The 17585-nt window shown below is 45.5% G+C and overlaps 1 protein-coding gene across 1 annotated transcript in view; it reads left to right on the top strand.

The window, feature by feature from the left end:
- The first annotated feature begins 1191 nt into the window (after positions 1 to 1191).
- LOC122554615 (retinoic acid receptor RXR-gamma-A-like) overlaps positions 1192 to 17585 on the top strand; it is a 147937-nt gene continuing 131543 nt past the window's right edge. The window contains exon 1 of the mRNA XM_043699926.2: positions 1192 to 1678. Within this exon, the coding sequence (XP_043555861.1) occupies positions 1645 to 1678 (34 nt within the window). The 5' untranslated portion in view covers positions 1192 to 1644. The remainder of the gene's footprint in view (positions 1679 to 17585) is intronic.

The raw sequence follows: 17585 nt of genomic DNA, 5'->3' as shown, positions 1-17585 counted from the left end.
TTATTGAAGGACCTCATTCTCAGTCTCAGAAATACAGGTGAGGAGAGTTTATAATCGCTCAAGTGTGGTCCTGTCAGGCCACTCAAGGAGATGAAGAGGATTTTGCATCGCTCTTCAGGGAACAAGCAGGGGAGATTCCCCCTTTTCTCCGAATCAGTCTTAATCCCTCGTCCAGCATCCTGAGAATACAAGCCAGCTGTTTGCTACTGGGGGCTGTGGCTGTCTGACAATTGGTTGACAACCTTTCAGAAGTGCGGCATCAGTTTTGAGACATGGTACTGTCCCAGGTGGTGGAAGCCAATTTTTTCAACGTAACCTTTATTTTCCTTGACTCCACCCAAAAGGAGGGACTTACTGTAACTTCCAACTATCTTGAATTAAACATAAAGTCCTGACTACACAGCACTGATAAGGCATTCCATCAATGAATTTAAATAAAAGTTAAAGTCATGAAGGGTTCTGATAAAGGAATTGGCCAAAGAAGCAGAGGGAAGGTGAGGTGAAATTTTCTTCGTGCAGAGAGTTGTTTTGCCCTGCAGTGCACTTCCCGAAAGGACAGTGGAAGCTGAAACGGTCTTCTAAAGACATTGAGAAGTCATGCTTTAAAACCAAAAATAAATTGGTGGGTTACAGGGAAAGAGCAGCTGAGAGGGACAAGTTGGACAAGTTCTCCCAAGCAGCCAGCACAGGCACTATGGGCTGAGTGGCCTCCTTCTGTAGTGGTTGTGTCTCTAATTCGATGAAAGGAGCCTGGAAGTGGAGGGCCCTCCTTGTAAGGAGCAGTAGCAGTGACAGTGTAATCTCTCGATGCCAAACCCCCCCCCTCCCCCACCTACAACCATCCAGCCAGCTCAAGTCTCAGCTTGAAGAACACCATGCTTTTACTGGAGTCTATCTCGACTGGCTCCTGATCCGGAGATCTGAGCATTTATATTGCGCTTAATGTAATAAGATCTCCCGAATCTTTTTATAGTTTAAGCTACTTTAGCATGTGTTATTCAGTTGGGGGGGGGCTGGGGAGGAAGGGAGGAGGTGGTGGGAGGGGTAGGAGAACGCAGAGTATGGTATGAAAATGTTGTGCGGAGGCTGGTAAAATCCCAGCCTGTTTATGCACACAGCACACATGTGTACAGTTTAATAATTGACCGTCATAGAGATAAGGAGCTTAGTGCTCTGAGTGTGGGCTTTGATTTGTGACAGTCGTGGAGTTAATTAATGGATTTGTGAAGAATGCCGAGGCGCTGGATTTAGAGATATAGAGTATCAGCCTGCATTTTTCTTCGCTTGAGGATTGACCAATTTTCCCGAGGAAGACTGGAGAAGGCCAGAGGGGGAGCGTCCGATTTGGATTTTCTCCGCAAATGCCCATGACCTTTGATCGAATGTGCACATCACTGCTGCATGTGGTGGAGCTGGGTTTTTTTTTGTTCATATATCTGCCTAGATCTATCTGACTTTGGTTTTCCAATCGTGTGGCTGGCCTTCGGCGCTCTACTTTCCAGTGAAGGGGGTCGAACACACGCTTTCCTAGCTCGCCTCTCCTCCTGAGTGGAGCTGACAACTTGTATCTGGTGTTCCTGGTAACTCCCAGACAGTGTCCCAGTCTAACTATCAGCTATCCAGTCGTAAAGTCTACGAGTGATAATGGAGGACTTTTGGACCCTTCATTCCACTTATGGTAAGCGCTGTTCACTCCAAGTTACCTTTTCAAACGGGGGTGCCTTGGTTCCGAGAGGAAACATGCCAAGACGATTGTGATTGCATTTCATGTCGTCCCTGTCTTTTCCACGACAGATGGTGAGGAGTTGCTTCTTGACAAGCAGTTCCTTGTGTTGTTGATACCATTTTAAATTGTACATCTACTCGGGCCTGTAACCTGTGGAAGAGGGGGGAATTCCTGTTTCCAGGTCCCTGATCAGCACTCAGTCTTCCTTAGTCCTCTTCCCAACTCCAATCTGTGATTATGCTCCCAAATGTGTTAATGTAGCAAGGAAAATTGTGGGGAGATTTAACAGAGCTGTTTGAAATTATGAAGGGCTTTGACAGAGTAAGTAAAAGGAAGCTGTTTCAACTGGCTGATAGGTAAGTTCACAAAGGACCTAGGAAAGTTGACAAAATAATTTTGGGGGGGGGGGGGTTTGGAGTACTGAGCTGTTATGATTTAGAATGCACTATCTGGAAGCATGATGAATACGGATTGAACAGTAACATTCAACAGTGAATCAGATAGATCTTTGAAAAGGATTGGCCCCCTCTCTCCTGCAGTGTAAATTGTTGTGATGGTCTGAAATTTGGCATTCTTGCATTTGTCCTGGAGGCAGCAAGATGAACAGCTTTGATGGCAAGTCTCTCCTTCCAGTGACATTCAGGGAAAAGGATTGGAAGCTCAGGGAGAACAGCAGAAATTGGATAAACTTTCAAGGAGGTTCTTTCGGTGCTGGATAACTCACTGCGGAGAACAGCTTCTGTGGGAACTGATGAGTCAACTCTGCATTGATATGAAATAGTGGCTGCTTTCAGAGATACGTACAAGAGGTGCCATGGGAAGGCAGAGTCTCTGATCGGAGAACAACTGGCACCGTTCAGAGAAAAAGTTAAATCCCCATCCGCTGCGGGTTCCTGAAGGATTATCACCGACAAGAAGAGATCACATTCCCAGGCCTGTGGCCGAGTGAAGGGCAATGCGTGGAGGGCACCTGCTTTCCCCACAGCTCCCCTAGCTTGAGACAATGGGATCACAAGTTCAGATCCTTGGCATTTCATAAAGCAATGGTCAGAAACTTGGTTAATAAATCAGAGTGTGCAGTATTTTTGTTTTGTGACAGGTTTAATGGGCCATTCCTCTGATGTCTATAATATTAGTTTTCTTAACAACAACTTACAGCTCTTTCAACTCCACGAAACAACCCAATGTGCTTCTTTGGAACATTATTAAGCAAATACTGGCAGTGGACCACATGAGCAGATATGCCTGATAACCAAAAGGTTGGTCAAAGATATAGGCTTAAATCTTGATTTAAAGGAAGAGAGAGAGGAGTAGAAAAACTATAAGATATGGGAGCAAGCCCAGGCCATTCAGCCCACTGAGTCTGCTCTGCCATTGGATCATGGCTAACATGTTTCTCAACTCCCATTCTCCTGCCTTCTCCCTGTAACCCTTGATCCCCTTACCAATCAAGAGACTATTTATCTCTGTCTTAAATACACTTATAACTTAGCCTGTAAAGGCAATGAGTTCCCCAGATTCACCACCCTCTGGCTGAAGAAATTCCTCCTCATCTCAGTTCGAAAGAGTCGTCCCTTCACCCTGAGGCTGTGCCCTCAGCAAGAGTCCTAACACACAAGATTTGTCCTTTCCGTGGATTGTCACCTTGTTGCGATGGAGAGGCCTGAGTGTTCTACCAGGAGTTCTCAATTCCTGGCAGGGTCACCCATGATGATAAGGTCAGCATGGTGGAGCCAGACAACACGCAATCCAAAACATGACCAGAATGGTGATGCAGGCGGAAGATGCTGGTGCAATGTAAATGGCTGCTGCTGTGGATGCAGGCTGCAGCAGGAGGGAGATTCCCAATCTTTGAGATTTCCTTGCCATCTTGGAGTAGGATCTACCTTCTGTCAAGGACAGTGACAGCATTCCCATGTTAAAAGATGCCCTGCACAAGGCATCTACCTCGAGAGGAGTTCAACACTGCCCTCCACCCCCACCCCATATGCTCAACACAAGCCCGACAGCCATTGGTGAGAGTTGACGAGACAGGATTGAGAGATCTGGAGAAAGGAGGATAGCTTCACCGAGGATGTTCACAACGTAGGATCCTTGCTTCTAAAGACAGTCATCAACGATGGAGCAAATAAAATAGGGGTTGTTCAAGAGACCAGAATTAGAACACAGGCATTTTGAAGAAGCTGGAGGAGATTGCAGAGCAGGGAGAGATGATACAGTGGAGGGATTTGAAAACAGGAATGGGAACTTTGAAAGGAGAAAGTGAGGTCTGGAGACCAGAGTTGAAAAGTGTGGTGCTGGAAAAGCGCAGCAGGCCAGGCAGCATCCGAGGAGCAGGAGAATTGACGTTTCGGGCATAAGCCCTTCTTCAGGAATGAGGTGTGCCAAGCGGGCTGAGATAAAAGGTGGTGGGGGTGGAATTTGGGGGAGGGGCGCTGGGAATATGATAGGTGGAAGGAGTTGAGGGTGAGGGTGATAGGCCGGAGAGGGGGTGGGGGCGGAGAGATCGGGAAGAAGATTGCAGGTCAAGAGGGCGGTGCTGAATCCGGGGGTTGGGACTGAGATAAGGTAGGGGGAAGGGAAATGAGGAAGCTGGAGAAATCTACATTCATCCCGTGTGGTTGGAGAGTTCCAAGGCGGAAGATGAGGCGCTCTTCCTCCAGGCGTCGTGTGGCCAGGGTCTGGCGATGGAGGAGGCCAAGGACCTGCATGTCCTTGGCAGAGTGGGAGGGGGAGTTAAAGTGTTCAGCCACGGGGCGGTTGGGTTGGTTGGTATGCGGGTGCCCCATAAGTTTTCCCTGAAACATTCCGCAAGTAGGCGGCCTGTCTCCCCAATGTAGAGGAGGCCACATCGGGTCCAACGGATACAGTAAATGATGTGCGAGAAGGTGCAGGTGAATTTGTGACGGATGTGGAAGGATCCATTGGGGCCTTGGAGGGAGGTGAGGGGGGAGGTGTGGGCGCAAGTTTTGCACTTCTTGCGGTTGCAGGGGAAGGTGCAGGGAGTGGAGATTGGGTTGGTGGGGGGGTGTGGACCTGATGAGGGACCCGCGGATAGAGTGGTCTCTCCGGAACGCTGATAGGGGTGGGGAGGGGAATATATCCCTGGTGGTGGGGTCTGTTTGGAGGTGGCGGAAATGACGGAGGATGATACAATGTATCCAGAAGTTGGTGGGGTGGAAGGTGAGGACCAGTGGGGTTCTGTCCTGGTGGCGATTGGAGAGGATGGGGTTCAAGGGCAGAGGTGCGGGAAGCGGAGGAGATGCGGTGGAGAGCATCGTCGACCACGTCGGAGGGGAAATTGCGGTCTTTGAAGAAGGAGGCCATCTGGGTTGTTCGGTATTGGAATTGATCCTCCTTGGAGCAGATGCTGCAGAGGAGAAGGAATTGGGAATATGGGATGGCGTTTTTACAGGGGGCAGGGTGGGAGGAGGTGTAATCTAGGTAGCTGTGGGAGTCGGTCGGTTTGTAGCAAATGGGAACTTTGAAATCAAGACTGTGCATGGGAGGCAACATAGGTCAGTGGGAAGACCTGTGAAGAGACCAGCAGCAGAGATTTGGATGACTATATGTTTACTATGGGTGGAGTGTGAGAGAACAGCTAGGATTGTGCTGAAATAGTCAGGTTGAGAGGTAACAGAAGTGTGGACGAGGGGGTACTTTGCTCAGACTTCTATGCAAAGGAACTTGCGTGGGAGGGTATATCCTTTTGCGTCTGGATTGTGTGTTCTCCGTTAGCCCTGTGTTGACTGGTAGAAGCTTTGTCTATTGCTCGGAAGTTAGTGTTGATGTGACACAGCTCAAAATCATGGATTTTCTCCTCTCATTTAGAATACATTGATAGTCACTGCGATAGGACTGTGCTTTTCCATCATAGTTTCTTTTTGTTTGAACTGTACAATAAATGGATGGTTGTGACAAATGAGAAAACCCTTCCATATTTTTATGTCCAGGGAACAGTTACTTGGGTGGGACTGAGAAATAAGAAAGGGATGATCACCTTACTGGGATTGCATTATAGACCACCCCAATAGTCAGCAGGAAATTGAGAAATAAATTTGTAAAAAGATCTCAGTTACCAGTAAGAGTAACAGTGTAATTATGGGAGGGGATTTTAACTTTCCAAACATCGAGTGGGACTGCCATTGTATTAAAGGTTTAGGTGGAGAGGAATTTGTTAAATATGTACAAGAAAATTCTCTGATTCAGTATGTGGATGTACCTACTAGAGAAGGTGCAAAACTTGACCTACTCTTGAGAAATAAAGCAAGGCAGGTGACTGAGATGTCAGTGGGGGAGCACTTTGGGGCCAGCAACCATAATTGTATTAGTTTTAAAATAGTGATGGAAAAAGATAGACCGGATCTAAAAGTTGAAGTTCTAAATTGGAGGAAGGCCAATTTGACGGTGTTAGGCAAGAACTTTCAAAAGTTGATGTTCTCAGGTAAAGGGTTGGCTGGAAAGTGGGAGGCCTTCTAAATGAGATGATAAGAGTACAGAAAGAGTATATTCCTGTTAGGGTGAAAGGCAAGGCAGGTAGGTATAGGAAATGCTGGGTGATGAGAAAAATTGAGGTTTTGGTTAAAAAAGAGAAGGAAGTATATGTCAGGCATAGATTGAGTGAATCCTTAGAGTACAAAGGCAGTAAGAATATAGTTAAGAGGGAAATCAGGAGCGCAAAAAGGGTATACAAGATAATCCTATTTGCCAAAGCTAAAGGGAATCCAAAGGGAGTCTATAAATACATTAAGGACAAAAGGGTAACTAGGGAGATAATAGGGCTCCTCAAAGATCAGCAAGGCAGCCTATGTGTGGAACTGCAGGAGATGGGGGACATACTAAACAAGTATTTTGCATCAGTGTTTACTGTGGAGAAGGACATGGAAGATATAGAATGTGGGAAATACTGAAAAATGCCCATACTACAGAGGGGGAGATCCTGGATGTCTTAAAACGCATAAAGGTGGACAAATCTGGGAAGCTTGGGAAGTGATTGCTGGGCCCTTTGCTGAGATATTTGTATCATCGATAGTCACAGGTGAGCTGCCAGAAGACTGGAGGTTGGCTAACGTGGTGCCACTGTTTAAGAAAAGCGGTAAGGAAAATGCAGGGAACTATAGGCCAGTGAGCCTGACATTGCTGGTGGGCAAGTTGTTGGAGGGAATCCTGAAGGACAAGATTTACATGTATTTGGAAAGGCAAGATCTGACTAGGGATAGTGGGGGAAATCATGTGGGGGAAATCATGTCTCACTAATTTGATTGAATTTTTTGAAGAAAGTAACAAAGAGGATTGTTGAGGGCAGAACAGTGGACGTGATCTATATGGACTTCAGTAAGGTTTTTGACAAGATTCCTCATGATAGGTTGATTAACAAGGTTGGATCTCATGGAATACAGAGAGAACTAACCATTTGGATATGGAACTGGCTCAAAGATAGAAGACGGAAGGTTGTGGTGGATGGTTGCCTTTCAGTCTGGAGCCCTGTGACCAGTGGAGTGCCACAAGGATCGGTGCTGGGTCCACTGCTTTTCATCGTTTATATAAATGATTTGGATGTGAACATAGCAGGTAAGGTTAGTGAGTATGCAGGTGACAACAAAATTGGAGGTATAATGGACAGTAAAGAAGGTTACGTCAGAGTGCAACGGGATCTTGACCAGATAGGCCAATGGGTCGAAGAGTGGCAAATGGAGTTTAATTCAGATAAATGTGAGGTGCTGCATTTTGGAAAGGCAAATCAGGGCAGGACTTATACACTTAATGGTAAAGCACTGGGGAGTGTTGCTGAATAAAGAGACTTTGGAGTGCAGGTTCATAGCTCCTTGAAAGTAGAGTTGCAGGTAGATAGGAAAATGAAGAAGGTGTTTGTTATGCTTTCCTTTATTGGTCAGAGCATTGAGTATAGGGGTTGGGAGGTCTTGTTGTGGCTGTACAGGACATTGGTTAGGCCACTTTTGAAATATTGTGTGCAATTCTGGTCTCCTTCCTATCGGAAAGATGTTGTAAAACTTGAAAGGGTTCAGAAAGGATTTACAAGGATGTTGCCAGGGTTGGAGGATTTGAGCTACAGGGAGAGGTTGAAAACGCTGGGTCTACCTCCCCTGGAGCATTGGAGGCTGAGGGGTGACCTTATAGAGGTTTATAAAGTCATGAGGGGCATGGAGAAGATAAATAGACAAGGTATTTTTTCTGGGGTGGGGGAGTCCAGAACTCGAGGGCACAGGTTTAGGGTGAGAGGGGAAAGATTTAAAAGGGGCCTAAGGGGCAACCTATTCACACAGAGGGTGGTGCGTGTATGTGAGCTGCCAGAGGATATGGTGGCTGTTTCCGTGCTGTACATTTTTATGACTCCATGTCGTGATTTTTGGACGAGATTCGAGATGCATTCAGATGTGTGTTGTAATAGGGTAATGCACTGTAGTTTAGAGGGGCCTTACAGCTGAGAGAATTTGTTCCTTTGGTGCAAGTATAATGCAAGATAAATTTCTGCCCATTTCCATCAAGGACACTGATATATACCATCAGTGAGGTTGTTTTGTGTGTTTTGTCAATTTTCCCGTCCTGGTCAGGCCAAGTTAGGGTATGGCTGCACCAATGGTTTGAGGAGTGAAAGCCAGACTTTTTGACGGCTGCATTGACTTCATGTTTACGCAAACCTGGCCCTCTTCTGTGCTTTCGATCAACTTCTATTTGTGTTCACAAGTCCTGTCGAACTGTCAACATGTCTCAGTGTCTCACCCATGCCTCAGAGTCAAAAGGTCATGGGTTCGAGTTCCCTCCCCACCACTAGAGGCTCAGATTCATAATCAGGAGCAATCCCACCAGTGCGATTGGACAAAATGCTGTACTGTTCAGAGTTACTGTCTCTAGGGTGAGTCAAGGCGTGGTCAGTGTAGAAGGTCTCCAGCCATTATTAAGTCAAAGTTATAGGGTCATACAGCACGGAAACAGACCGTTCGGTAACTGGTCCACGCCAACCATGTTTTCAAACTAAGCAAGTCCCACCTACTTGTCCTTGACCATATCCCTCCAAACTTCCTTTCGATTCATGAGCTGATCCAAATGTCTTTTAAACATTATAATTGTACCTGCCTCCACCACTTGTAGCAGTCCATTCCACACATGAACCACCCTCAGTGTAAAAACATTGCCCCTCATGTCCTTTTTAAATCTTTGTCCTCTCACCTTAAAAATATGCCTCCAAGTTTGAACTTCCCCACCTTAGGGAAAAGACCTTTGTTATTCACCTCACTTATGCCCCTCGTACTATTCTAAACCGCTATAAGGTCACCCCTCAACCTCCTATGCTACAGTGAAGAAAGTCCCAGCCTATCAAGCCCCTCTAAAAGGTTCAACTAGAGCATTTGAGAGGGTATTAGACTGTGATTTGAAAGTGAACACTGTTCAGGCTAATGGGGAGGAGACTGAAGAATGGCAATAAATGAACGGTTCATTTGGAGACACAATGAGCCAACATCCTCCTGCACCATTGTATCATCTCTGTAATTCTATGCTTGGAAGGTTACCCTTATAGAATCAGTTAAAGTGGAGTTGGAGAAGGCTCCTGCAGGGCATAAAGGTTAACGTAAACTAGTTGAGCCTTGTGGCCTGTTGTTTCACTGTACCTACAGTGTAACCCACTCACCATAATACTAACTTAATTCAGGTAGTACAATTCACAAAGGACCAAGTCATTTTGTGGAGGGCTGTTGTGGATGTTGAGCGTGAGCATGGGCAAGACATGTTTACCAAACCTCACCCCCACAAAATTCCTCTTGCATAATGGGTATCTCATGCACTCCCTCACTCCAAATCACTCTTTCTCATTCTTTATTTTGCAAGTGTGGAGCTCAGGCAGTTTACGAAATCAAAACGGAAAGTGCTGGAGAGACTCAGCAGGTCTGACAGCATCTGTGGGGAGAGAGTGAAACAGAGTTAACATTTTGAGTCTAGTATGACTTTTTTTTCCCCCAGAATGTTAACTTTGTTTCTCTCTCCCAAAAATGCTACAAGACCTGCAGAGTCTGTCCCCCCACCTTCTGTTTTGATTTCGGATCTCCAGCAGTCACAGTACTTCGGTTTTATTTGATGTGGGGTGGGGTTTGATTCCACACAGGAACGCTGTAGAGCTCCCTGGATCAGCCATCAGATAGCTGCTGTCTTTATTGCATCAGCTGTGTGCCTCATTCTTTGCCCAAATCAATCATGATTGGTTTATGTGACATGACTTGCAATATTTCTGAGGGTGCCAAGCAAGGGCAAGTTTATAATGTGATAAAGCACTCTGTAAACGCAAGTCTTATCTTCCTGGCTTCATTTGCAGTAACTCTGTGAACTTCCATAGGCAGGTGTATTGGCACCAGTCCCACTCACATGTGGCCTGGGCTGTATATCGGACCTTGTCCTCTTAACAGAACTTCCACCCAGTTTTCAGCCTTTTGGAGCTGTGCTTTCCACAGATTTCCCTGATTCAGAAACAGTGGCAGAAGGTTCATTTGTCACCAGTCTTTGAAAGTTGAGTCAACGGACCTTCACTTCTCAGGAACTGCGATGCCCCAGATAAAGAGCACTCCTTACAAAATCATGGAGAATCTGCTGGGAAATACAGCAAAAAGTATTTACCAGAATCTCAAAGGCTTTATGGCCCCATTCAGAATGGTGTTTTGTTGTTCAAGAGCAGTGGAAGGTTTTGGACATTTCATCTATTCTTTCATCTATTCCCAGGACATGGAAAGGTCTGCAATTCCTGTCCATCTATAGTTAATGTTAAGAGGACAGTGGAGGGAAGTTTGAAATTTGGACATTGTTAAGAATCAGGAAAAAAAATATTTCCTGCTCAGCTTGTTCAAAGATAGTATTGCACACCTCTGGAGCTGGTGGGATTTGAACCTGGGTCTCCTTCCTCAGAGACAGGGGCATGGAATCATAGAGGTCCACAGAACAGAAAAAGGCCCTTTGACCCATCATATCAACATGGGACATAGCCACTGTAGCACAACAGCCCTTCAGGTTTAGTAAGGATCAGCCTTTTAAATGCATTTATGTCCATCATTGCCATTAAAGGATACACAAACACTTTATCTCATTCAGTAAAAATAAGTCTATTAAGTTTACAACATATTTCCATATTTACTCATTGATAAGGCATCACATATCAGTGGCGTATACCCACCCCTGCCCCAGTTTCAGCCAATTAAACTCATGAGCTGCATTAAAGACAACGGCAATCTCTCGCCCGACAAAATTCTTACTGTATTCCAGGGGGCAATTCCTATCACTGCCCCTCTCTCTTTGCTCCGAGACTAGATATTAAATTGAGGTAAAAGCAAAACGCTCTGTGGATGCTGGAAATCTGAAACAATGTGGGAGAAACTCAACAGGTCTGGCGGCACCTGTGGAGCGAGAAACAGCGTTAACGTTTCAGGTGTAATGACTCTTCTTCGGAACCGGTTCTGCTGTTTGTGAGGGTTTGCTCCAAATTCACTGCCAGGTTTCATATATTACATGCTGACTGCACTTTAGAAACTGCTTGGTTAGTTACACTGTGTCCTGGGGATGTCATGGAAGGGACATTAAATTATAATTCAATTGTAAGTTCTTCTTCGTCCCACTTGGCACGTGTGTGTCTGTTTGAAGTTGCTTAAAATCCCCTTCATTTGAACAATGTCTTATTTTTCTGTTCTCTCTGATAGTCACCTGCCACACCCAGTTCATATCTCATTTTTGTATATTGAGAAGAGTAATAATATTAGCAGTGTCCCTAATGTTTACACACTGTTTAGTCGGATAAACTTGGACGATGATTGTAAAGACGCAATAACCAATTTGTCAGACACTTTATTTCCATGAACACCATTACCCTTTAATTTGTCCCTGCGCAGATCCAAATGCTTCAGCTTAATTTTGATTCTGTGGGTTTTCGATTTCATTTAGGTGTAGGGGGCATCCTGGTATAAATTAGACATTGATTGAAAGTGAATGTGAATGGGAAAGGGCTGTGTAAATGAGACACAATGGGAGAACTCAATATCACTTAATTCAATAAAGGTAATGAAAGCACAGTCTCATGTTCACTGTGCTTTGTGTAACCCCAATCACTGGAGAAGAATCAAAAAGGGCATTTGTTAAATGAATGGATGGGAAGCAGGTGGGACTTGGGCAGTGAGAACGTGGAGGGGGCTGGAGATTGGTCACAGAATCAGGAAAGGACCACAGCATAGGAGGAGGCCACTCAGCCCGCCATGTCAGTGCCAGCTCTCTGCAGCAGCAACATTGCCAGTTCATTCCCTGTTGCTGTAGCCTGTCTTCTTTTATTCTCTTCAGATAATTTTGGGCGGCACGGTGGCACAGTGGTTAGCACTGTTGCCTCGCAGCGCCAGAGACCCAGGTTCAATTCCCGCCTCAGGTGACTGACTGTGTGGAGTTTGCACGTTCTCCCCGTGTCTGCATGGGTTTCCTCCGGGTGCTCCGGTTTCCTCCCACAGTCACAAAGATGTGCAGGGCCAGGTGAATTGGCCATGCTAAATTGCCCGTAGTGTTAGGTAAGAGGTAAATGTAGGGGTAGGGGTAGGGGTATGGGTGGGTTCGCTTCGGCGGGTCGGCGTGGACTTGTTGGGCCGAAGGGCCTGTTTCCACACTGTAATGTAATCTAATAATTATTCAGTTCCCTTTTGAAAGGATAATCGAATCTTCCTCCACCACAATCTCAGGTAGTACATTCCACATCCTCGTCACCCATTGTGCCAAACATTTTGTCCTCATTTCACTCTCACTTCTTTTGCCAATTCCCTTAAATCAGTGTCATCTACGTCTCAGTCCCCCACCCTGGAACAGTTTGTCCCTATCTGCTCTACCCAGATTCCCATCTATCAAAGTTCCTCTTAATCTCTTCTAAGGACAATAGCCCTTAGCCTCTCCAATCTATCATTGTAATTGAAGTCTGTTACACCTCACTGGGTTAGTAAGCATTGGAAATACAAGCTCCACTCTTCCTGGAGTCATCTCAAAAGTTAAAAAGTTTTTAAAGTATGCAAAACTTCCCAATTGTCAGTAAGCATGGACCAGGTTTTTGCACTTAACAAGGGTTACTATTAATTATAAATAAATAATTACGAACCATCAACATACAGCTCAACTAGTTAAAAACTCTTAAGGCCCTTATAAACTCCCCTCTGCATACAAAAAAAAGTAGACAGGAAATAATGTGGGCAGAGGAAAAGGCTGGGAAGGCAGTTCAGTGGGCCCTGTCCACAGGGTTTGCTGAGATGATACTTTTGCTGATCAGAGCGTTATTTCTCCAGATACTCGTTTTCAGGGCACAGGGTGACTGGTTCATACTTATAAAGGTCCCTGACTTACTGATTAAAAGTCACAGCACTACATTACAGGATATTACCCTCCTCCTCTGCCCCTTACTAAAATTGCTTCACTGCCTCAGCAACCCAGCTGATGGGTTTGAGAGTCCGACACTTTCAACCTCTCATCCTAAGTGAACACATGAGGATAGAGAAACTGGCTATCTTCAGGCTTGAGATGTATTTTACTGTGGGGCAAAAACACAGCTCCTTGCTTCCAGAGAGTTGATAGCCTCTGACCCGAACGTTCACATTCTCTGAGCTGTTCCTTTGGGAGCCAATCACATAGTTGTTGCCAGGCTGGAGGCCTTGTCATTGCTAACTCACCATTATTCCACAGATTCATCAGTGACTGGTTGCCAGCCAAATCTCTGTTCATGCACACTCCCAGACTCCAGCTTACCTGTAACTACGCTCTCTCCACTGCTCAAACAAGCAGCTGTGTAAACAGCACTTCCAATGTGTGGCAGGTTACTTGCTTTTAAAAAGTGCAGTAACCCTTCAACAAGACTTGGTTTTTAAATTAGTCTTATTCCCATTTCAGTTCACAATCAAAAAAATAGAAACATTAAAATAATTGGTTTGTACAAGTCCCTCATCCATGGAACCCTTTTTGTAAATCTTTTCTGTACCCTCTCATCCCTTCACATCCTTTCTAAAGTAAGTTGTCCAGACTGGACACTGTACTCCAGCTGAGGCCACCCCAGCGTTTTCTAAGGTGTGACATAACTTCCAGTTTTAATGATTTCTCCTGATATTTTTTGGGGGTTGGAATGCTTTTTTGGAGACATGAAATGGATTTGCTGAATGGACATTTCCCCTTTTGGGGGAGATAAGAACCAGGGGACACAGTTTAAAAATAAGCAGTCTCCCATTTCAGATGGAGATAAGGAGAGAGTCATGAGTCTTTGAAATTCCACACAGAGCACCTGAAGGAAGGTCATTGAACATTTTGAAGACAGAGATAGATATATTCTTCAAAAACAATTGAGTCAAGCATTAATGAGGTTGTGAAGTTGAGGGCACAAACACCCCAGCTATGATTTTATTGAATGATGGAGCAGGCTAGAGGGGCTGAATGGCCCACAACTAATTCATATGTTTCTATGCCACCTTCAAAGATGTACCTGTACTCGTAAACTCCCAGGTCCCTCTGATTCTGTACCATCTTTACAATTTTGTATTGCTTCTTGTTCTTCCTACCAGAAAGCATCACTTCACACTGAGATGCGTTCCATTTTATGTGTCATGTGTCTGTCCGTTCCACCAACTATCACTACCCTCCTCATACTTTCATAAGAACTCATAAATTTCATAAGAATTCATAAGTTTCCTTTCAGTGACCAACTAAACAGAGTCCCAAATGTCTTTCTGGAGAGAGAGCGACCCACCCCACCCCACCCCAACCCAACACACACACTCATACACAAACACACACACACACACACACTCTCCCTCCCTCGGTCACTCACTCTCACACACACCCTGTTTCTCTCTTTCACTCACACACATACAAACACACTCAATCACTCACTCACACACATGCACACACTCACACTTAGATTACTTACTTACAGTGTGGAAACAGGCCCTTCGGCCCAACAAGTCCACACCGCCCCGCCGAAGCGCAACCCACCCATACCCCTACCTTTACCCCTTACCTAACACTACAGGCAATTTAGCATGGCCAATTCACCTGGCCTGCACATCTTTGGACTGTGGGAGGAAACCGGAGCACCCGGAGGAAACCCACGCAGACACGGGGAGAATGTGCAAACTCCACACAGTCAGTCGCCTGAGGCGGGAATTGAACCCGGGTCTCTGGCGCTGTGAGGCAGCAGTGCTAACCACTGTGCCACCGTGCCGCCCACTAACAATCACTCACTCACACATACACACACTCACTCTCTCTCACTCACACACACACACACACTCACTCACACTCTCACACTCACTCACACTCTCTCACACACACATACACCTCCACCCACCCACATGGAGGTGTGCAAACCCACACATAATACAGCAGTGCCTTTCCAAACTTTTTCCCCAGTGTTACTCAATTTCAAGACTTGAAAATTGTTGCAAGCCTTCACTGGGTACTGAGAGCACGGGCTTTGCAGGCTCTGAGAACGAGTGTTGTTACAGCAGAGTACAGCTATTGCAACTTCATTAGAGCTCTACAGCAGCTGTTACTGCCTCAGAGTTCACTACCCCAAAATTTCAGCCCACATTGGGCCCCGACCCCTACTTTGAGAAGCACTACATTACAGGATACTATCCCGTTCCCCTGTTCCTTAGTGCCTCAGCAACACAACTGAAGGGTTTGGGAGTCCTACACTTTTAACCTCTGATCCCAAGTGGACTCAAAGGCTTGAGATTCCAGTGTGAATATTGGGACTCAGCATTATAATTTTTTAATTCATTCATGGATACTGGGTTTCGCTGTTTGAGCCAGCATTTATTGCCCATCCCTACTTGCTCTTGAGAAGGTGATGGTGAGCTGCCTTCTCAAACTGTTGCAGTCCATGTGCTGCATGTAGACCCACAATGCCATTAGGGAGGGAATTCCAGGATCTTGACCCAGCGACAGTGAAGGAACAGAGATCTGTTTCCAAGTCAGGACGGTGAGTGGCTTGGAGGGGAACTTGTAGGGGGTGCTGTACCCAGGTTGTCTGCTGCCCTTGCCCTTCTAGTTGGAAATGTTTGAATGTCTGGAAGGTGCCTTTGTTGGATTTATGCAGTGCACCCTACAGACAGTACAGTTGCTGCTACTAAGCATTGGTGATCAAGGGAATGGATGTTGGTGGACGTGATGTCAGTCAAGTGGCCTGCTTTATCCTGGATGGTGTCAAGCTTCTTGTTGGAACTGCACCCATCCAGGCAAGTGGAGAGTATTCCATCACACTCCAGATTTGTGCCTTGTAGATGGTGAATAGGCTTGGGGGAGTCAGGAGGTGAGTTTCTTGGTAGAATTCCCAGCCTCTGACCTGCTCCTGGAGCCGCAGTACTTATGTGACAAGTCTACTTGCGTTTCTGGTCAGTGATAACTCCCAGGATATTGATGGGGAATCTTGATGGCTCCCAATTGAGCCTCACCTCATTGGCAAAGGATGGACCTAAAGAAGGGGAAGCTCTTGATTTTAATCTGAGTTAACACCTCCAGGAAGAAACTGGGAGAGAGAAAAGGCTTGACAATCATTACGCCAAGTACCCACACAAGTACCCAAAACCACATGCAAACTGAAAAGGCTACACCAAGAATTCAGCTATTATAAATCACTGGTTAGGCCTCACTAAGAGTATTGTGTTTCTGGGTTGCGCCACTCTTGGAGAATCCGCAAAAGAGATCAGCCAAAACATAACCAGCAACGAGGGATTTCAGTTATGGAGACAGACTTTCAGAAATTGGGGTTGTTTGCCTCAGAACAGAGAAGGTTCAGGGGAGATTTAATTGAGGTATTCAAGAGGATGAGGTTTGAGCGATAGGGAGAGGCTGAACAGGCTGGGTCTGTTTTCCCTGGAGCGTCGGAGGCTATGGGGTGACCTTATAGAAGTTTACAAAATTATGAGGGGCATGGATAGGATAAATTGACAAAGTCTTTTCCCTCGGGTCACGGAGTCCAGAACTAGAGGGCATAAGGTTTAGGGTGAGAGGGGAAAGATATAAAAGAGACCTAAGGGGCAACTTTTTCACGCAGAGGGTAGTACGTGTATGGAATGAGCTGCCAGAGGATGTGGTGGAGGCTGGTACAATTGCAACATTTAAGAGGCATTTGGATGGGTATATGAATAGGAAGGGTTTGGAGGGATATGGGCCGGGTGCTGGCAGGTGGGACTAGATTGGGTTGGGATATCTGGACGGGTTGGACTGAAGGGTCTGTTTCCATGCTGTACATCTCTATGACTCTATGATTGGTTGTCGCTGGAAGAAAGAGATACTGTATAATCAAAAGGCACAGACTTAAGAAAATTGCTGACAAAACCAAATTGAAAATGAGGGAATATTTTTTAAAGTACTAAGTTCTGACCTGGAATGCACTGTCTGAAAGGGCGCTGGAGCAGTTTCATTGATAGCAGGTGAACAGGAATTAAAGAAATATTTGAAATGAAAAACGCACAAAGCTTTATAGAAAATTTAAGAAAATGGGAATGAATTAGAAAGCTCTTTCAAAGACACGATTACCTGAGTAGTTCTGTCTCATTGTATGATTCCATGAACTGTACATAGGATTACAAGCTTATTATTTTGCAGGTTCATTACTTGTCATTTCAAGTTTAAAGATACCTGAACTTCTCCGATGTGCTAGTTCTTGTCGCTTTCTTTCCATACAATGCGTATTCTTGCTCTCATTGTTCTCCCTCCCAAAACAGGAGATTGAAAAGGAAGCCAATAGAGATGTTCAAGCTTTAAGGGGTTGTGAGGGGGCACAATCGAGAATAGCTGCCCCCAGTCACATCCAGATGTCTGTAACTTCATGACAATATTCTGGGCTAAGTCA

This window comes from Chiloscyllium plagiosum, unplaced genomic scaffold (assembly GCF_037043375.1).
Source record: "Chiloscyllium plagiosum isolate Xiang-an unplaced genomic scaffold, Cpla_swu_hap1 HiC_scaffold_9, whole genome shotgun sequence".
NCBI classification, from domain to species: Eukaryota; Metazoa; Chordata; class Chondrichthyes; order Orectolobiformes; family Hemiscylliidae; genus Chiloscyllium; species Chiloscyllium plagiosum.
Note: the sequence above shows the minus strand (reverse complement) of the source record. Positions and strands in the feature narration are given on the sequence as shown.